Source organism: Corvus moneduloides, chromosome 13 (genome assembly GCF_009650955.1).
Source record: "Corvus moneduloides isolate bCorMon1 chromosome 13, bCorMon1.pri, whole genome shotgun sequence".
Lineage (NCBI taxonomy): Eukaryota > Metazoa > Chordata > Aves > Passeriformes > Corvidae > Corvus > Corvus moneduloides.
Window position 1 is genome coordinate 14,411,550 of NC_045488.1, and position 19,908 is coordinate 14,431,457.

Sequence of the window (19,908 nt, forward strand, 5' to 3'; positions counted from 1 at the left end):
AAAGACCATTCACCTCAAATCCTGGTGGTGTGGATGCCTTGAAAAGAGTGTAAGAACAAGAATTCACATGTCCCCTCCCTATCTCTTGACCTCCACTGTTGTCAGAGAAGGGCTAGAGGGAAAAAGCAGGCTGAGAGCCGAGCATGGAGGTACGTTTTAGTATTATTTTCAAGACTGCAGTAGGAGGTACAAATGTTATGTTTTTAAATTAAAATAACTTCAGTTGATCTGCTTTAACTAACCATTTGCTTTCAAGCCCCACTCTGCAGACATACATACTCAAGAAAACACTGGGTATCCAAGCAGTCCTTTAGCAAGAAAAAACACTTAGGTGCACCAAAACTACACAGGGGCATAAAGTTAGTCCAGATATTTGCCAGGTCAGGGAATACAGCCATGTACATCAGTAAACTAGAGCAAGTTCAGCAGAGGCCGGTGAGATGGTTGGGAGCTGGATCCTGAGGAAGCAGGGCTTGCTCAGCCTGATGAAAACAGACTTTGGGAGACCTGACAGGGCCCTCCAGTATCTATGATGAAGTCATCAAGATGGCAAATTTGGACTCTTCATAGTGGCACATGGTGAAGACAACAATATAAATGCAAACAAGAGAGGTTCAGACCAGATACACAGATAATGTTCTCTCTTCAGCAGCCAAACAAGCATGGGAACAGGCTGTCCACCGAAGTTGGACAGTCTCCATCCTTGGAGGTTTTCAAGAGTAGGCTGGGTAAAACCCTGAACGACTGTATTTGGCCTCATCAATCACCTCGCTTGCAGCAGAAGGTTGGACAAGTGTTCTCCTAAGGTTCATTCCAAGCTGAATTATCCTACAATCTTACTACTCTCAGTTCATATTTTTCAAAGCACCTATGGCATGTTTTCTTTCTGGCCTGATCCTTTGATGTGGGAATTACTTTAAAATAAATAGGTCAATCAGAGTGTAGATTCAGACTCCACCTTGCTTTTTACAATAGACTGTGCATGGTATAACCCTTTTATCCTTCACATCTGCCTAGTTCCCAAATCCTGCAATGGTTTGCCTATACAGCAGTATGGGATGTGGCATGGATTTTAACTAAAATCAGAGACAATCTGCTATTTCAGAGCGAACTGGTGCAGTAAGTTCTTCTCAGATTTCACTTACACTTTATTTACCCATGTTGGTTGTATCAAAGTCCAAGGAATGACACAAGCAGGAAACAAAAGTGAAGGCAGACACACCCTCTGTGGACTTTGTTTTTCCAGTAATACTTTCTCTTAGCTGACACACCTCTGCTGGGCAAGCAGATGGATCTTATTTGCTGTGATATATGAAATTTTACTGAAGCTGCATGTTAGATCTTGTTTGAAAATGTAACATGGAAATTTTATAAACAAGACTAATATTTGCCATTGATTTTAATAATCTTGTATTCTGACAGGATTTGATATATGCTCTGGAAAAACCCGTGCTTTCAGTCATACTCTCGGCTCCTTTGCACCACTAGAAACTCAAGAGTCACTGCTGTTTTTCACCACCGAACTTTTTGTCTGGAGGCCGGCGTTTGCTGGCGCGGGAGGCGCAGGCACGGCCCCCGCTCCGTTCGCACCGCTCGCCCCCCGTGCCGCAGGGAGCGCCGCTGTTTGCGGGGCCCTTCCCGTCCCTCCGTGCTTCCCCAGGATCGGGCACTGCCGTGAAATAGCTGCGAGGAGGGGGCGATGCGAAGGGCTCCCCCTACCCCGGGCGGCAGCGCGTTCCCATGGTGACGGCGTCCTGGCAACCGCTCCCGCTCCCGCAGCCCGGCCTGCGGCGGCCGCCCCACTCCCAGCCTCTCCCATCCCATCCGCTCCGCTCCGCGCAGCCGGCCGGGAGGGCGGGCGGACCGAGCCCCGGCCGCGCACCGGCGGTCACGGCGCTTGGGAACGGCCGCTCCCGCGGCGGCAGCGCGCCCGGAGCGGAGCGGGGCTCGGCCGGCGGCGGGGATGCGCGGGAGCGGCGGGCAGCCCTGCCCTGCCCTGAGCCGTCACCGGTGAGTGAGCGCAGAGGCTGTCCCGGCTCTGTCCCCCCGCGTTGCATGGCCATAGAGTGGTGTTTGCACCGCGGTGTCCTGTCGGCTGTCGTACACCCCGTGTCCCCGCAACCTTCGCCGCACCCACCGGTGACCCCCGCACCGCGCGGCCGGGACCGCCGGCGGGCCGAGCCGCGGGCAGGGCGGGCAGGGCAGGGCAGGGCAGGGCGCTCAGCCTGGTGCAGGCGGGGCTCCGGCACGATCCCCCCCCGCTCACGCCGCTCACGGCGGCTCAGCACGGGCCGGCACCGGGGCCGATCGCACCTATTTTTCCAGAGGGCCCTTGGCCTGGCTCGGAGCCCCCCTGGCTTGGCTCGGAGCCCCGGGCACGGTCACCGCGCTGCCGGGGGAGTCCCTCCGGCACCCATCGCACAGCGCGTGTTCACAAGTGTCACAGCCGCGCACAGGGGCTCGGCACGGGTCCGGTTCTCCCTGACACTGCCGGGGTCTGACCCATCTCTTTGCTGAGCTGCAGCACAGGGACTTTTTCGCCTACTCCTAAGCGTTGCCCCAAAGCACTTCAGAGTAACACCGGGAAGGATCTGGCGGCTGCCGGGGTGGTGCCGTCACACGCTCCCTGTGCAGCGACCAAAGCGGTTTCTATTTTAAGAAGAAAAGAGTGATTAAAGTGTTTGCCTAGGCAGGTATTTCAGTCTGCTTTGATTCCCGTGTGACTTGTGGCAAGTCACATAGCCTGCCCCGTGCTTCACTTCCCTACCAGCAACAGAAGGAAATTACATTTTCAGGGATAATAATGCTTCCTACCCCACAGGCATATTGTGAGAATGAATGTGAAAAACACTCCGAAGTGCACAGACATTACGGCATTAGATGTAGGTTATCATGGAAAATGGGGAACTGAATGCTACAAATGTGATTATTCTTCAAAACACGAGAAATGGAGATCCCGCAGAAAATAAACACGCAAGGCAGTCTGAGAAGTGGGGAAGGGATGCCACAGCACAAATAGCAAGGAGTGAACTGTGCATTGCTAGAAGTGTCTCTTCATCATGTCCCATGGATGATTTTTTTTTTTCAAGCTTTTACATGTCTGATGTCAGCGGCTTAAAGAAAAAATAAGGAAGCACTCCACATTTGTAAGGAAAACCTGCCTTAAGTATCCAAGTAAACTGTTATTTTTGGTAATCAGGCATACAGTTTACAAACAGGAAAAAACTTTTATCTTGTCCATGTGACAAGTGTATTTGGAATATTCAGTAACTTAAATCAGTCAATCCAAATTTACTGGGTTAATATGTCATTACTTTAATTGCTATAGCAGTATCAAGCAGGAAACATCATTAAAAAAAAAAAATTAAGCACCTATAACCAGTATTTAAACTGGTATCTAACTTGACCCCAGTTTACTGCCATTAAAAGAGCCCTGTGAAATTACACTCCTTTGAATCTAAGCATCAGAACATCTTATGTTTTCTATTTACAAGTCTAAGTTGGTGTTACACTCATAGAGGAGAAATCTGTCATTAGTTCTGACACCTGTTTATTGCAAATATCTCCAAACTGCAGGAAAGTTTTCTACAACTGCCAAACGAGGTCTTAAATCCTTTCTGGCTGTTGGATCAGATCAAGAAATCTGATATCTGATGATGAGATACTTCACTGTGTACTGAGCATAGTGCTTAAGCTAGCAATAAGAAATGAATGAGAAGTTCATCTGTATAACTTCTGTTTCATAGCCACACTTTCTCCAGATATTTGCATTTAGCTGCATTTCTTATGGTAGTCTGGCAGAAAAAGTTAAGACGTCAAGCAAACGTATGCTTAGTTTGCTGCAAACATTATTTTTCAAATGATAATAAATGGGTACTGAAGGCCGTGAGACTAAAGCACTGTTTGGCTGGTTTTTATAAGGTGTATTTCACTAAATTTCACTAAGATGCTGCTAGATGTACAGACTTTAATATTTGTTCTTTGTTTTTCTAGGTAGCATCCAGTGCTTTGCTGCTGTGGTACACATAGCTCTTCTTAAATCAGTGGGATAATTCCTGTGTTTCCAGCTAAATTGTGCTTAAAGATCATTACATGTATCAAGATCATTAAAATGTGTCACTGAGAACTGGGTGCCTGCTGGTGTCACCTGGTGCAGTCTGGTGGTGTGACCAGGAGGGACCCCTCGCAGAGTGCTGCCATTGCTTAAAAATCCAACTGAGAAATGACAAGTGTGAGGAACAGACTGCAGAACTGGATATTCAGTGTCTGTGCAGCACTTTGAATGCAGAAGTCACCACGATGATCCCCAGCTCTTATACTGTGCTTTTTACTTATAGCCATGTAAGAACCTAAACAAGGAGGTAGGTATGGTTATCTCCCTTATATACAGAGAAACCGAGTCATTATGCATGGAAATAACTTGTCCGAAGTCAACAGGATCAGAGATTGAGCAAGGAATTCAGCTCAGACCTTCTGAATTCCTGTCTGGTGTCACTGCTGCTCAGCAACCCAGCTTCTCTTAAAACTGCTTTTTTTTTTTAATTTGTAGTTTCCGAAGCACCGTGCTATAAATAGAACACACACACTGTGACAATGTTTGCTCTCTGCTTTCAGGCAGTGCTTTCATACATTTCTAAAGCACAAACATGCTTTGCATTTCAAGATCTCAAAGGGTAGCCCTATTGCTTCTTCACTATCAGTATTAGACTATTGTGTTTCCATAAGCCCATCTTTCCCGGATTGCACAGAATTTCATCAGCAACTGTAAAATTCTTTTCATACATCAGCCTTTATTTTGCAGTGAGGATTTTAGGTTCCCAAGGAGATCAGGCTCAGGCCATACTCATTCTCTTTATACTTAAAAATGTTTATTTGTTTTATGTAGGGGAGATTAGTTGGATTTGATTGAGGCTAATATCTTTTTCATTAATTTCTGTCAGTGGACAAAGCTGCTGAGCCAGGTACTGGTCTCACAGTAAGACACTAAAATATCTTTCTGAAGCTATTTAATAGACCTACTGTGCTGCAATGTCTGTCACAGTCTGGCTGGCTGTGTCTAAAAATTAAAACCAGAATTTATATACTTACCACAGAAGAATCTACTTACAACATAAAGTGTGGTAATTTAGATTTGAAGCCAAAAAATAAAAGACTCAATTTCGATAAACTGTGCTGATGTCACATATTTTATTTAGGTTTCTGACTGCCAATGCTTTTACCTGAAAAACACCTTATCCCTAATAATCTGCTGTGATGAAACACTTGTATTTGATTCTCCTCTCAATATTTTCTTAAGTTTTATGACCATCCTGTAGATCTCACTTTGTTATTCATTGACTAATGATGTCAGAGACCAGTAGAAGATTGGGGACAAGAACTTTGTTTACCTCTGCCCTGCCAAACCAGTTCTGCGGGTCAACAGTAGATTTCAGTTTCAAGGCTGTCAACCTTGCCTTTTCAAAAGTATCGTTTTCACTATAAAAAGCTTTTTAGCAGTGTTTAGTCTTCATTCTTTTGTATCAATTTTAATTTGCATTTAATGCATTAGCAATATTTGAATGCCAAGATCACAGATGTCAGCATAATATTGCACTTTACTTAAAGGTGCACTTAAAGCAAAAGCATTAGGTCATTTCACTACCAGATATAAACTATTCAATAATTCAATTTTTACTTTTTCAACAGACATAAATTATTGACCAGAGAATGGCCCACCGAAGCCCAATCTTCCCAACCCTTGCCCCTTCTGAAAGGTACAGTCTGGAATATAAAAATTAAAGTCTTCATATTGCAGAGTATTACGTGTCTCTTAATTCCCTATATATAGTAATGCTGTGACTTGGGACTTTGGCAGTAGTGTGCAAAGCAAAGTGAAATACTGTAGACATTCAAATCATGGCCCAAATCACAAGTCCTTACTCAGCTCTTACTTAGCCATTTCCCAAAAAAATTAAATAGCTTAAAGTCTCACTGACTAGAAGTCCAAGAATACTTTAGCTAGTGTTCTAATAGCATGGAATGAGCTGTGAAAACAGAGAGCCAAAAGTGACCTTTGTTGGAAACCTCATACATCTCTATCAATATCATCATGGTCAAACTGAGCTGCTAATTTGGCTCATTAAACAGGAAACATGAGAACACACAGTAAATAACAGGTTCCAAACAAAAGATCTCCTCTTCCAAAGTGGGGTCGAACTTATAAGCAGGTATCCTCTGCTTATACTTCTGAAAATTTTGTTATTCTTTACAGAACACAGTGGCAGGAAAAGGTTGTATGCATTAGCAGCCTTTGTTTTTCACTTTCAGCACCCATGAGCTCTACTGCTTTCCATGGGAGCTATGAAAAGCAGAGCACTCTTCAAAAATCTAGACAATTATTCAAGGTACCCAAATGTAAGCTATTTTGGAGGGAAATTTAACTTCTAAGACTATGAGAAGCTTGTCATAATTTCGGTCTCACCTCAGTTTCTATGCCCACATACTGTCCTGTCCAGTTCACGGGGGAACAAGCTTCTGTATGGTATTACAGGGTAGCTATAGAGACAGAAAAGGGATTGGTACGAGATACTCCTTTTTAATCCTGATCTGTTTTCATTTAATTTACAATACCTTCCTTCAACAACAGCTGTAACCAAAGTTACAGCTTTGATTAAGCCTGAAAACTGTAAAGACAAATAACATTACTTTTGAAACTCAGTAAAAGGGTTTGAATTTGGATTCTTAATCAAATTACAGTTCTGATTTGTAACTGCTTTTATTCTGCTAATGTCCTTTCCTTAATATCCTATGCTTTTGTAAGCTTCCTAAAGACTATGAAAAAGAGCCTGACCTGCCTTTGTACAAGACACACGGTAGCCAACACAGCACCCACTTATTTGTAGCAGTGGGTGCTCTCTCCATGAGTATTTTGGGGCTTCTCCCTGGCACTGCCAGTACTCAGATAGTGTCACACTGTCTCCAGTGCAAAGGCATTGCAGAGCTTTGTGTGAGAAGTTAACAAAATGTGGTTATTCTTCTCCCGTAGACGGGTTCGAAACATCCCACTGCACAGCCAGGCACTGACAGCGGTCCCGCTGGCATCCGCCAGCCTGGTGGATCAGCTGGAGGACAGAATCCTGAGCCATGAGAAAACAACAGCGGCTCTTGTGGAACACGCTTTTCGCATTAAGGAGGACATTGTTTCCACGCTGCACAGAATGCAGAACAAAGGGGGGGGTGACCGGTTGGCAAGGCAACTCCTGGAAGAACACATCCGAAACATAACGGCGATAGTGAGGCAGCTCAACCGGGACATTGAGGTACGGCAAGAACGTTGCACAGCACTAATGCCACCTCAGTTACTTATTCCTTCTAATTTCCTAACAAAGTTTACCATAGGATAAGTAAAGGTCAGACAAGGTCTGAAGATCCTGTAAGCTCATAAATTGTTTTTACAACTCGAACAAGTGTTTGCAAATTACATAATTCTTTTGGTGGCTATGAAAATAGCACAGGATATTAGCATATAAACACAGGAGCCTTTGTGGTTCTAATAAGCTTGCTTTCAAAAGCTGCACTGGAAAATCTTGAAAAAATGAATTAATGCGACGCTAATACCCAGCTCAACTTCAGTCCAAAGGCTGTGCTGTATAAACACTAAGAAATGCCTTAGCTCTATAATAAACTTTCTTTCCCTTCCGACTCACTGATGACACAAAGTAACGAAACCCAACTGCTCATTTTTATGACCCAATGGTAGGCAGACACATCACTTCATGTCTGACCTCTGCTGCAGTGAGCAACAGGGGTGTGGTGGGGAAAAAGAACGGAGAAAAAAAAAAATTAAGTCTCCATTTCACTGTCAAGTTATACATTATATATATTATGGTATTTGCGTGCAGATTGGACACTAATAATAAGAAATAATAAAATACCTAAAAGGTATCTGTTTTAGTATATTACAAAGCTTTTAATAAAGTAATAATAAAATGGTATCTGAGGATACTGAACTGCTGAAAAATAATGAGTGACATTTTAAGTGTACATTAAATGTGAGATACTGAGTTTTTATTTGCATATGAATGCTCTGTAGATGCTGCAGGAACAGATACGTGTCAGAGACAATCTCAGCTATGGAACAAATTCTACCCTGAAGAGTCTTGAAATGCGGCAGCTTTCTGGCCTAGGAGATCTTCGGGGAAGAGTTGCAAGGTAAAAGTCGCCATGGAACTGTGTTTTGGGGGCTAGCTAATCTTGTTTTAATCCTGAAGTATTAATGATGATGGGTTGAATTCAACTTTGGCAAAATTCCAAGGATAATTTTGCTCTGTGTTTTCAAGAAAATGAATAATAAACATTTGCATTCCAGTGTTACATATTAAACTTGACAGTATCACCCTTAATTCCTAAGATTCCTGAAATTAATTCTAAATAAATTACTTCAAATTCCCTAAGAATTTGGATTTGGTTCAGCTTTTAAAAAGTACTGTGGTTAGACTCATGTGTCTTTGAAACACGTTAATTAGCACAATTATAAAGGCAGCATGGAACAATCTGCACTTGCGAAGAACAAAATAGTTGCACATTTTTGCATATATTTTAGAAGTAAAAATCTGCACATTCAGTTAGTGGTTAGCCATATTAAATCCCACATGGGCTACGTGACACATAAGGAACAAAAAACTATACAATAACAGAGGTTTTACAGGCTGCCCGAAGCTCGAGGTTACAATCGTGCAGCCACACAGACTTCAGTTGTGCCATCAATGACACATTTACAAACCCCAGCATAACAACATTTGCTTAAGTGCCTGTAAAGTTGAACACGAAAGACAGAGGATATGTACAGCTACAGGAAAAGGATGTAACCTGGCCTATGGTTGCTTGGCTAATAACTTTGGTGGAGTTATACTTGTCCTGAATTTGTCCTGTTGTTTATCTTGTACTGGTAATTTTGCTTTCTTTTCTGCATGTCACCTGATTTTGTTATAACCTTCAGCAGCATACAGAAGGGGATATTCAGAGGGGATAATCAGAGAGGGATTTTCATTGAACTAAGGTTTTCTCATAAATTACACAATCGTCTGACACTTCCACTGTAACTTTCATAGCCCAGTTCGTAAAAAATCTTTTAGAGAGGTTTCAAAAAGAATTAAACATTTAGTAAGTTACGCACTATCCTTTAGCAACCACAAATGAACTAGTTTATTCTGTCAAATTAGAAAATTGATTGAAAAACCTATAGGGAGATACATATATCTATGCAGCTGAGAAATCCCCCCAAAATGTACATGCTCAGATCTTCCTGCATCTTTACATAAAAATACTTTGAGATCATACTACATCCCGAGAGGGTTCTGTGTGGAGCAACACTGTTACTGACACCTTGGGAAGCAAAATGTGGTGCCTTTGCCCACAGTCAGGGAACTCAAGAGAAGAAACTCGTGCTGGCGTGGGCTCCACAGTGGAGCCCTGTCCTGCCCCGAGTACTCACTGCGGGAGGGTGGGGACGGGCACAGGCTGTGCCAGGGCTTCTTCCTTTATTTCCTTAGGGCACCACCCTTGTACTGTGCCTGGGTTGCAATTTATCTGCAAATTGTATGAGATTATACCCATGTGCCTTGTGTCAGACTGTGTGACGAATGCAGGTTATTTGTATTCATTCCTGTAAGAGAATCAGTTTATTGCCTTTTAACTGCTACCTTCTATTCTGCATTCTATGCTTCTATTCAGCATGCTCTTTAAAAAAAAAAAAAAAATATCCTGAATGAGGAAAAAAAAAATCTTCCCTTAATCAGAAAGCAATTTAAAGCAGTGTTCCATGACAGAAGTCTATTTGCCTTTATTTACAAACATATTCTACTTTGCAATTAGTGTTCCAGTGAATAATGATTATAGCACTAGCTGGAGATTATGGTCAAGACAGTGGTTTTTTGTGCCTTTGGCACATTGCAGAAACTTTCCCTGAGATAAACACCTTCTGATTTCTCTAGCCAATGTTCCTTATATAAAATACACTTTACGCACCTAATGTACTTTTACCTCTAGTCCTGTTAGCTTCCAGATGAATTCAGAGTGAAACATGAGAAACATGATCAAGTTACTGTGGGTTACCAACTTCTTGTGCATCAGCTTTCAGCCACAGCCAAGGTACTATGTGAGGCTCAGGCTGCAGTAGCTCTGAGTGTAGTGTGCAGAAGGACAGTGGGAATCAGTTTAGACAGTGAATCCCAAAGCCTGAGCCCTTTGTCATGTAATAACTTTAGTGTCCACCTTAGGATTCTGGCCAAATTTCAGTTCCAGTAATTTCATGCATACTAAATATCCTATTCAAGTTCAATATTGGAGAGAGGGGTGTTTATTTCCTAACAGCATCTGTTCTGTAACATGTCAGTATATCATCAAACAATTGCCTCATTATTTCTTGAGGCCTGGTGCTTTTAATGATGGAAACAAGGGATCTCTACATGCACATGCAGTCCTGAAGCACAGCTCCAAACCACACTCCCCACAGCCCTGCAAGAGTGAGATTCCAACATACCTCGTTCACATCACAGAATCTAGATTGCAATCTTCTGATAGCAATCTAATATTGCTATCAGAAAATGACAGAACACACATTACAGTTCATGTCTCTGGATCCTTTCTCAATAAGCACAGTTTATTGATGAACTTGTAAAGTGTTATCACAGCCCTGAATTATTGCTAAAAATCAGCATTATTATTAACTTTAAGAAAAAAATATGACATCTATAAAATTCAGCAACACGTTTAGCAGAAAATTAGATAGATGCCAGTAGATCCATTTCTCCAGCCTCCTGTCCCTTTTGTTGTCAATTTTATATAATACAGATTTACCAGTTCTTTTTCTAGTGATAATAGATCATAAAATTCATTAGTGCCTTATCATTTATTTAGAGAATTACTTGGGGATAATGAGCATTTGTCTGGAAAGTTTAAATCCAGCAGCCTGGTTGGAATGGTAGCAGTAGCTCTTCATAAAAGCTTCCTGAGAGCTGAAACATCCAGAGACATGGCAACTATGTGTGTTCAAATTGTGCCTACTTTGCATATATAGATGATTTTTTTATCTACATTATAGAACTGATTCATTTCAGACAACCTGGACTCATTACACGTAGGCAGATTTTCCTGCTGCACAGATTATGAGTCTGATGCATCTGGGCTGCACCACATTGATGAACTCCCCAAGAACAATAAATGTGCTGCTCTCTGGCCCTTGCTGTGTGGGAGGTGGCACCACGAGGGCAGCTCTGGGCTCCCTGCCCCAGGCCAGCACAATCCACCAGCTCTGATGCTCTTGCCCAGTGTACCCACTGGGCACTTCAACTTGCTTTTCATTACCTGTTCTCCAGCTACTTGTTTTTCACTGAAACACTGGCATTTTAATTGAAACATCTCCTGTTATAATAAACCAGGAACATTAAAAGCTCTCTCGATACTATCACAGCATGTACATATAGCAGCCAGCTGCAGAGTACTGGCACAGTTCTCAGCTTTATCTATGCCCTCTTGATACTGAACGGAGCAACTACTTGTCTTTTGATTTCTTTATGCTGAACACTAATACTTTCTTCCAGGCTGAAACTAATCATGTGTTTGAGAGTGTGTATAACAGATATAGAATATAAACCAAAATAATCTGATCTATGCATACCAGGCGGACATTAAATTCACAGAGTCAGAATCTGATTGTTTCAGTTACCATGGAACTACATGAACCCTTTGACCACATAACTGAATTCCATGAAGAAGAGAGATGCTCTGTGATTAAACCCAAACCACTAATTTACTTTAAAAACAATTACAGGTGCTTGCTGTTTACATTTGCTTCAGTAGTTTCAAAGCTGTTGCTTTTTATATTTTCTGCCATGCCTCAGAGAAACAAAACTAACAATTTTTTGGAGCCCACATTTTTTGGTGACCAGATGCAAGATGATTTCATTCTTCTGATTCTCTCTGATTGTAACAACATGGAGAGATTTGGCTTCTCTTGTCCTTCTAAAGAAACGGCCTGACTGTGAGCCCTATAAATTGTTCACTGCTATGTAAACCCTAGCCAGGCTTCCTGCAGATATTACTGACGGGTCTCACAATGCCGAACTGCTCCACTAGAAATTAATTTCCACAAGTTTTATAATGCCTATGTGCTATTTTACATTACTGATTATTTCCATATTGGAACTGTACCATAATAATAAGCAGATGCTCCGTTTGTCATTTTAGCTGTGGCTTTCCCTTCACGTTTAATGATCATGGCAGTTCCTGTAACCGAGGTGATGAAAATGCATGTTGAAATGAAAGCCTTCAAACTGAAATGTGACTAAAAAGATGACAAAGTGTGTCATTGGTTTAGGCAATGACTTAACATGCCCCAGCTTGTTCCATTTGACTGCCTTTTCTCCCTCAAATTATAACTGCTGTCCATTCCTCATCAGTTTCCTAGATCAAATTTGGTAACATTGATGATTACATAGTTCCCTTAGCAAAAAAAATATATATGAGTCATACTTCACAGAGGTCTTACTCCTGAAATCACAGTACTCATATTTTTACAGCTCAGTTAATGCTCTTACTGCATTACTGTAGATGAAATCCACCTGATCAAATTATTTTTGAAACCTGGTAGAAAACACACATGTTCTATAGCATATTTATCCTGAAAATGTTACAGCATCAAGAAATGCTCAAATGTGAAGAAAGGAAACAATAATTATTATGTTCCAGGACTTCATTTTATAGCCTTTTCTGAGACAAAATTGCCATTGCTTTCAGTGACTATTTATTTACCTAAATAAAGACTAAGAACCATGAAATTTGTCCTACATTGTTAACTACCCATATTAGCTGCATACTGTTCCACAAAAAAAAAAGCGAAGCTACAATAATGAAAAACTGGTCCTCAGTTATTTAGGCTCCTAATCGTGTAGGTGAAATCACACACAGTTTATCAAATATCTTCTGGAGCATGAAAAAAAGACACGGAAATGAAATTCTGCATCTTTGCATTTCTGATTTCCCTGAGTGATAATTCAGCCTACCCACATCATGTCAGTGCCAAGAACAATGGAATTTGTGTATCAGACTACGTGACCTCGAGGCCTATTTGGGAGCACTTTGCTGAGTACTATGAGATGTATTACCATTCATACAGTCTCATATGACATTGCTTTCCTAGCCAGCCAGGAATTTCACAGAGATGGCCAGTATGAAATTGATAATTTAAGAAGCCTGGACCTTATATTCTATTTGGCTGGTGCTTTGTTTTTTATCTATTCAAACAGGTGTGATGCTGGGTTAGCCAGGCTGTCTGCGGAGCATAAAATTACGTATGAAAGACTTCAGAGCCTAAGTAAAGACCAACACACCTCCAAGCTGATCTTAGAATCTAAAATCAAAGAGGCAGAAATACAGGTATGGTATTTAGACCAAGGCAATCCCTGTACAGGTAAGAGTTCTAGTCTAATTCATACAGACTCTATTACTGTTAATTATTATCCTGGGAGGTCACAAATTTACAAATGGAGAGGTGTATCAGCTCCCAGTCCTTATTGCAATGACTGTTGGTACCTAGCTGCATTACAGTACTGCTCTAACTGGAAAAGGTCCTTGATTTCTGCCTTCAGCATGCTGTGTACAAGGGATTAGTATGCAAAGGCACATGCTCAGCAAAACTACAACAATGCAAGCCTCTGTGTCTTTCGGTGTATGTTTTTGGCCTTCCCAGGATGATTCTATATGTATTTAAACACAATTTTTGAAGGTCTGCAAAAAAAACCTGGCTTTGGGTTCTGTGAATCCATTAATCTGTCTGTCAGGTTTCTCTTCCATTGGGTTTGAGAATGGAAGTGAGCACTAGATACAAGCAGAGACTTGGAGATATGAAGAATCCTTTCCCTTAATGTCACATCTCAAGGCCTTCCCATTTTCTTGGTCAACAAAAGTATTTTACATCTTCATTTTGTGGTAGGTAAATGGTTAAAATCCACTTTGCCTTTCTCAAAAGCCGCAGTGTAGTATATTAGCATGCCATGAGCATGTTTGCATGCATCTTGTAATGAGCCAGAACAGTATGCTTTGAGAAAGTGGGATGATTGTTTTGAAACAAATATTTTCTTCTAGTAAGGTACCCCAGTTAAACCCAGCACTTCTATCACTGCAGTGGTCATTATACACAAAGTGATGGAGCATATCCCTCAATATTGGTGGAGCACCTTGGCACTTGTTTATTCTAATTATGTGGCAACTTGGAGATGTATGGACCATGCAAATTCAGCTGACTCAAGGGGGGAGCAGGCAGAGGTTTTCAAGGCAAAACTATTCATATTATTTAAGGCAAAAAAATTACAGTTTTCAAAATGTGGGTACTTTCATACTGAGAGATAGTATATTTTCATGATAAAGTAAAATATGCAAATTCAGTAATTTTTTAAATGATAGCAAAAGTGAGCTCTCTGTAAGATCTCCTCTACTATTATGAAAATGTCCCAAATGAAACTGTGATGAAATGCTGTTGAAAAATAGTAAATCCTGAATTTTGTTTCAGATTTCTCACCTGCTGAGCAGAGTAGAGCAATCAATAATGCAACAAGAAGCAAAGCTGAAGATTGCCTACAAAGAGAGCAACCAACAGCTGCAAGTCCTGGACACGAAGTAAGTGCCTGGGAAGCCTTGCTGCTGCTGAGCACCTTGGGAGCATCAGTTTTCCCAGTTTGGCCTCATTTTTCCCAGTCTGACTGTTGTAATCTTCAGGCCTATAAAAGCAGGAACCTCTTTGAATACGTGTGTTTGCTCCACAGGTATTACAAAGCACAGTGGTCTGTCAAGAGGGACTTGCTTTCACCAAGAATTCTGTCCCAATGTAGTTAGGTAAATATGAAAAGTTCAGTAAGTCCTTAGTTAAGTATTCAGGCAGTACTTCTATTAAAGGACACAACTAAGGGTTTTTGTCAGAGCAGCCTGGTGCCTTTCTGCAAGAACTGTACGAAGCAATGAATGCTGGAGATGGCTGTCCAGAGTAGGGGAAAAAGTTCAACTGAAGTTAGCAGGAAGCAAGGCACAGCACTCACAGAGTGTTATTGCTTTAAATTGGCTTCAAATACGAATATAACTGAAATACCTAAATTATTAATGATAAGATACTCTGTACTAACCAGACATTACATGGGGTCATTATATTCAATTCAGATGTTAACTCCTCTCCAGGCATTTCACTCAGTAGCAGTCCTGGTATAAGCCATCCACATCCTTATTTTTACTGCTTATTGCCATCCTCATGCAATCCGTGTTTCATGTGTTCACTGGAGAAAAGAAACAGTTTCACTGGCACAATTGGTTGGTGTAAAACTGAGGTAGGTACAGGCAATGTAAGTGGGGCTACAGGAACCAGCATGGTCACCAAAATAAGTGGCCACCAAATCTTTGTTCAGATTTAAGACATATAGACATAAAGTTTATAATCTGAATGGATGACCATATTCTGTTTTCAATGTCACAATTAATTTTCTTCTATGATTCAAATTTGGTGAAGTTTCATATAAATTTGCTGTGCCCTTTCACCTTTATTTTCAAAACCAGTGTTACCTTATGCGGTTTAATAGCCTTAAAATTCAAAGGCTCAACTTAATGTGGTGAGAACAATGTATTAAATTGCCATTTTACGTTTTTATGAAAACATTCATTAAAAAGTCACTGTGGAATGACGAGTTCTTCTCCTTTGTATCTGCTAATTTCTATTGTGCTCCTAGATTAAAAAATGCTGTTGAGGAGCTCAGCAGTCAGATTTTGTCTGCACGGAGCTGGTTGGAACAGGAACATGGAAGGACTGAGAAAGAGCTTGTGCAAAAAATTGACCAACTCTCACTGACTTTTAAGGAAAGCACTGTAAGTTTCACTCAAAAGTCCTACAATACTTCTCAGAAAGCATTCAAAAGCATTATTAATAACTAAGATGATGTAATTGAGATATTATTTGAGTGAGATTTTCAGACAGCCTCAGAATTTGCCTAAGTCTCTTCATCGATATCAAGTGTAACACCCACAACCTGAGAATCTTTAAATGAATCTGGTCACTGCTAAATAGATCAGTATTTTAACCTACACTAATCAAGTAATTTGAAATGATTTTATGAAAAATGATAATTCCTTACATTTTTGAATTCCAGATAAAAGATGATTAATCAGTATCTATTTAATATTTTTAAAAGGCCACTGTTACTTCATATGCAGAGTAAATCATTAAAATTCTTTTTTCTGGCTCCAGGAAATGAGTGAGAGAGGTATTGAGATGAAATTCAACCAAATGGCAGAGAAAATTGAGAGAATAGAAGAAATGCAGAAGATAACCATGGAAGCACATGACGCAAAACAGACTGAAGAAAAAATAAATATTCGCATTGTCAAACTTCAAAATGAGATAAATGAAGATATAAAAGAAATGAAAGCGGAAGTTAATGCTGGTAGGATCATAGTTATCAAGTTCTATATTCTGTCTGAATTGTGGTAACAGTGATTGACTCATACTAATATATAAAATGTCTTTGCTTGTATCAAAGTAGTTTAAATACTTTGGGGGCAGATGTAATGGCTACATCTGTGGCATTAAGAAGGATTTTCACTAAGTGTGAAAAGCACAGCAATAAGGGGTGACATCTTAACCAGCTTAGAAGTGCTCTCCCCAGAGCAGGTACAGCCATAGCTTGGCTGCCATTGGGGCATTTCTGCCACCAGCACACAATGACATCCCATTTTCCTTCAGAACCTTTGCTGTGTTCCTAGTGCAAAGCACAGTGTTATGGAAGTGCATTCTGACAGCAATGATGTGATACTCTTGTTCTTCATGATGAACTAATGTAATTCTCACCTGCAATTAGGGTTTGCAGCTATCTATGAGAGCATTGGCTCTCTACGGCAAGTTCTAGAAGCAAAAATGAAGCTGGACAGAGATGAACTACAGAAGCAGATCCACCAAATGAAGCAGGAGGTTCCAAGATGGGGAGAGGCTGGACCATGACTGCAAGATTTTGTCTGAGAGATTAGTGTTTACCTGGCTAATTAGGTAGACTGTAGTGTTGTTCCAGTCTGTAATGCCAATTACCTGCATGTACCAAATGACATGCTGCTGCTGCTGCCGCTGCTGCTGCTGCTGCCGCTGCTGCTGCTGCACAGGTGTTTGCTCACAGCAGTAAATGCAAGCTCTTCATGGATAACTGGCAATGAACCTTCAGAGCTGAGGTGCTGATTTGCCACTGCACTACTCCAGTTGCTGTCAGGAAATTAAGCACTGTGTAAAACTGGAGTAATACATTGGTGAAGCTGGCACCTAGTTTGCTAAAGGTGTTCCAGTTTTGCAGGCTTGATCAGGCAGCTACACGCTTTTATATATAAGCACCTGCACCAGACCCTCTTAAAAAAAAAAAATAAAGGCAAGTTGCTATCATTTCCTTCCTATGAATTTGGCAAGGTTCTCCACCTTGATACAAATTACTTAGTTGAGATCAATGGACATTTTTACAGTGACCTTCTCTACTATTGACTTCCTGGGAAGACAATTCACACTAAATAGACCAACCTTCAAAATCTAGATACCATCAGAAAATCCTTGTTTAGGTTTGCAAATATCCTCTGTGTGCGAGAACTAAGTAGTGTTACATTAATATAGTTGTAGACTGATTCATAAACAACATAAGGAACTTAACTTACATGGTCTTAAGTATTATAATCTTTTAAAATTAATAACCAGGGGGAGTTGACACAAGACAAAAGATGTATATAGAGTGTTTTTTACTGGGCATGTGTCCTGTGACTTGCTTCATTATATTCATAAAAACTTAGAAAGGTTTGAAAACTGAAGAGAAGGTGATTAATCTAAACTAGTCTGGAGATTGTAATGTAAAATAAAATGCAGTTTATGATCTCCTTAGAAATTTTCATTAAAGTAAAAAACTGATTAATCATATTTAAGTAGACTTTAATAATTTAGCAGACTCAAACTGCTAATTGCATTCACATTATTTCCAGATAATAACTTCCATTCCCAGATGAGATTACATAATGAAAATCAGCACCCATGTGGCATATTATCTAGATAGAAAAAAATATATATGTTGTTTCTACGTGTTCATTTAGAGCATGATATATTGTTCCTCATGTTTGTAAGCCATGAAGGATTAAACCCTTATGAACAATAGAAGACTTTAACCAGCATCCTATTAATTTATACTAGTAACAGTAATTAAGAGACAAAAATAATATTAATTAACAGAATTTACATTACTGTTAACCTAAATAAACTAATACAATGTCTCTACACTGTACTTAATGGACCTTTCATTCAGCTAGTATTGGAAAAATACATGTTTAGTTGGAAAATCAGTGGCAAATATCACTTCATGAAAGACAGTTTGGCCCACAGAAAATAATAAAAAATAATTGCTTCAAAAACTTACAGTCATTAACTTCAGTAAGTCAGTGTAGCATGTAAAAATCAAGAAAATGCATACATCTTTACAGGATGAACACCTAAGCTTATATTCATTTCCTATATAGTTGAAAGTCACTGAAGTCTCAAAGACACATGAAGATTTTGCAGCTCTGGCTTCCAATGCTCTCTGATGAAAACCAGGAATATCAGAGGCAGTTTGTTATCATCCATGTCCTGTGAAATATATTTACAATGGCAGCTAAGGGGAAAGCCCAGTTCCCTAAAGAGAGACAATTAAACACTTGTAGATATTTCTCAAGAACTGTCTTCAAAATTAAATCTTACTTCATGTATGTATTCTTATCTATTCTTAAATATTTAGCCATGTGCAGTGGAAAAGCTATCACTGGTGTTTCATTAAAAAAAAAAAAAAAAAAAAGAAGAAGAAAATAACAAAGTGTCCAGTAGAAAAGGGAGAAAATCCAAAATTCCAGGGAAGGAAAAATTCAACTCTCAGTCTCTCTCCGGAGAACAAAGCAGCTGAACCACTGGCCAAAAAACTGTCCTGGGAGCAGCCAGCCAGGTGCTTCCTCCCTCCCCTGCCGCAGCTGGAAACAAATTGCTATCTGTGTGTGACCTTGAACAAGCTGCAAACTGCTTTGAAAAAGTTTTGCTCAGTTTTTTCCTTCCCCCTCTCAGGCTCAGTTTAGAGGCATAGAAAGGCACAGGAATTAATTTCTGGGCATAGGCAGCGATATGGGATACAGATCATAAGGTCACCCCAAGACACAAAGAAAGAAACAAAAAGAGACAGACCAAAACCAGAATCATGTTTTAGTTCTGTAATTGGAAGTCTGTACCTGAGGGAATCTGGTATGAAATTAAAAGCATACAAGGAATCAGAGAAACAATTTATATAGGAGTTTAATAAATTGTTTCTCTTGTAAAAATCTTGTGTGATTGATCCAAATATAAAACAACACATGAAACCCTATACCATTTTACTTTTTCTGTTTTAAAAATGTTTTTTTCCTAAATCTCAGCTAAAGCCAATAACTAAAAGTCTAAATAAAATAATACACAACCTACTGCCAAGCAGTGTCTTCAAACTCTAAAGCGCTAAGTGGAAGAAGGCCCAGATCAAGCATGTCTTGTCTGCATAGTCTGCCAGGGAGTGCTTGTATGTGATAAGTGAGTCCTTCAAGGGAGAATTTAGAGTCCCTTCTGAGGACTGGAGTATCTTCTGATCATCTTAACCTGTTAAGCAAAATCCTCTCCTCAGACACAGCATCCCCTCCAGGGAACAACTATGAAGCCAGGAGGGCAGTGCTACAGACACTGGGCTATGGGAACTTGATTTTGCCAAATGGAAACTGATTCTGAATACTGACCTGCAGAGATCCTGTAAAGCCAAATAGAAGGAAACAGCAGTGCCTGAAAGCAGAGCTGTCCCTTTTTTTTTTCCCTTCCACGCTGGTGTCCAGTGG

The 19,908-nt window shown here is 40.5% G+C and overlaps 3 protein-coding genes across 3 annotated transcripts in view; 1 reads left to right on the forward strand and 2 right to left on the reverse strand.

Moving 5' to 3' along the window:
• The window catches only part of MYO1E (myosin IE), a 110,898-nt gene that overhangs the window by 84,453 nt on the left and 6,537 nt on the right, over positions 1 to 19,908 (reverse strand). The window lies entirely within an intron of this gene.
• LOC116450477 lies at positions 1,384 to 2,751 on the reverse strand. Its single transcript, XM_032123020.1, has one exon. It carries the CDS (start codon positions 1,822 to 1,824, stop codon positions 1,513 to 1,515), a length of 312 nt encoding a protein of 103 aa, XP_031978911.1. The 5' UTR covers positions 1,825 to 2,751; the 3' UTR covers positions 1,384 to 1,512.
• FAM81A (family with sequence similarity 81 member A) lies at positions 1,940 to 18,885 on the forward strand. The gene is made up of 10 exons (XM_032123019.1): positions 1,940 to 2,010; positions 3,994 to 4,361; positions 5,686 to 5,753; positions 7,025 to 7,298; positions 8,072 to 8,190; positions 13,284 to 13,413; positions 14,546 to 14,652; positions 15,747 to 15,882; positions 16,262 to 16,457; positions 16,872 to 18,885. The coding sequence occupies exons 3-10, from the start codon at positions 5,707 to 5,709 to the stop codon at positions 17,009 to 17,011; spliced, it is 1,149 nt and encodes a 382-aa protein (XP_031978910.1). The 5' UTR covers positions 1,940 to 2,010; positions 3,994 to 4,361; positions 5,686 to 5,706; the 3' UTR covers positions 17,012 to 18,885.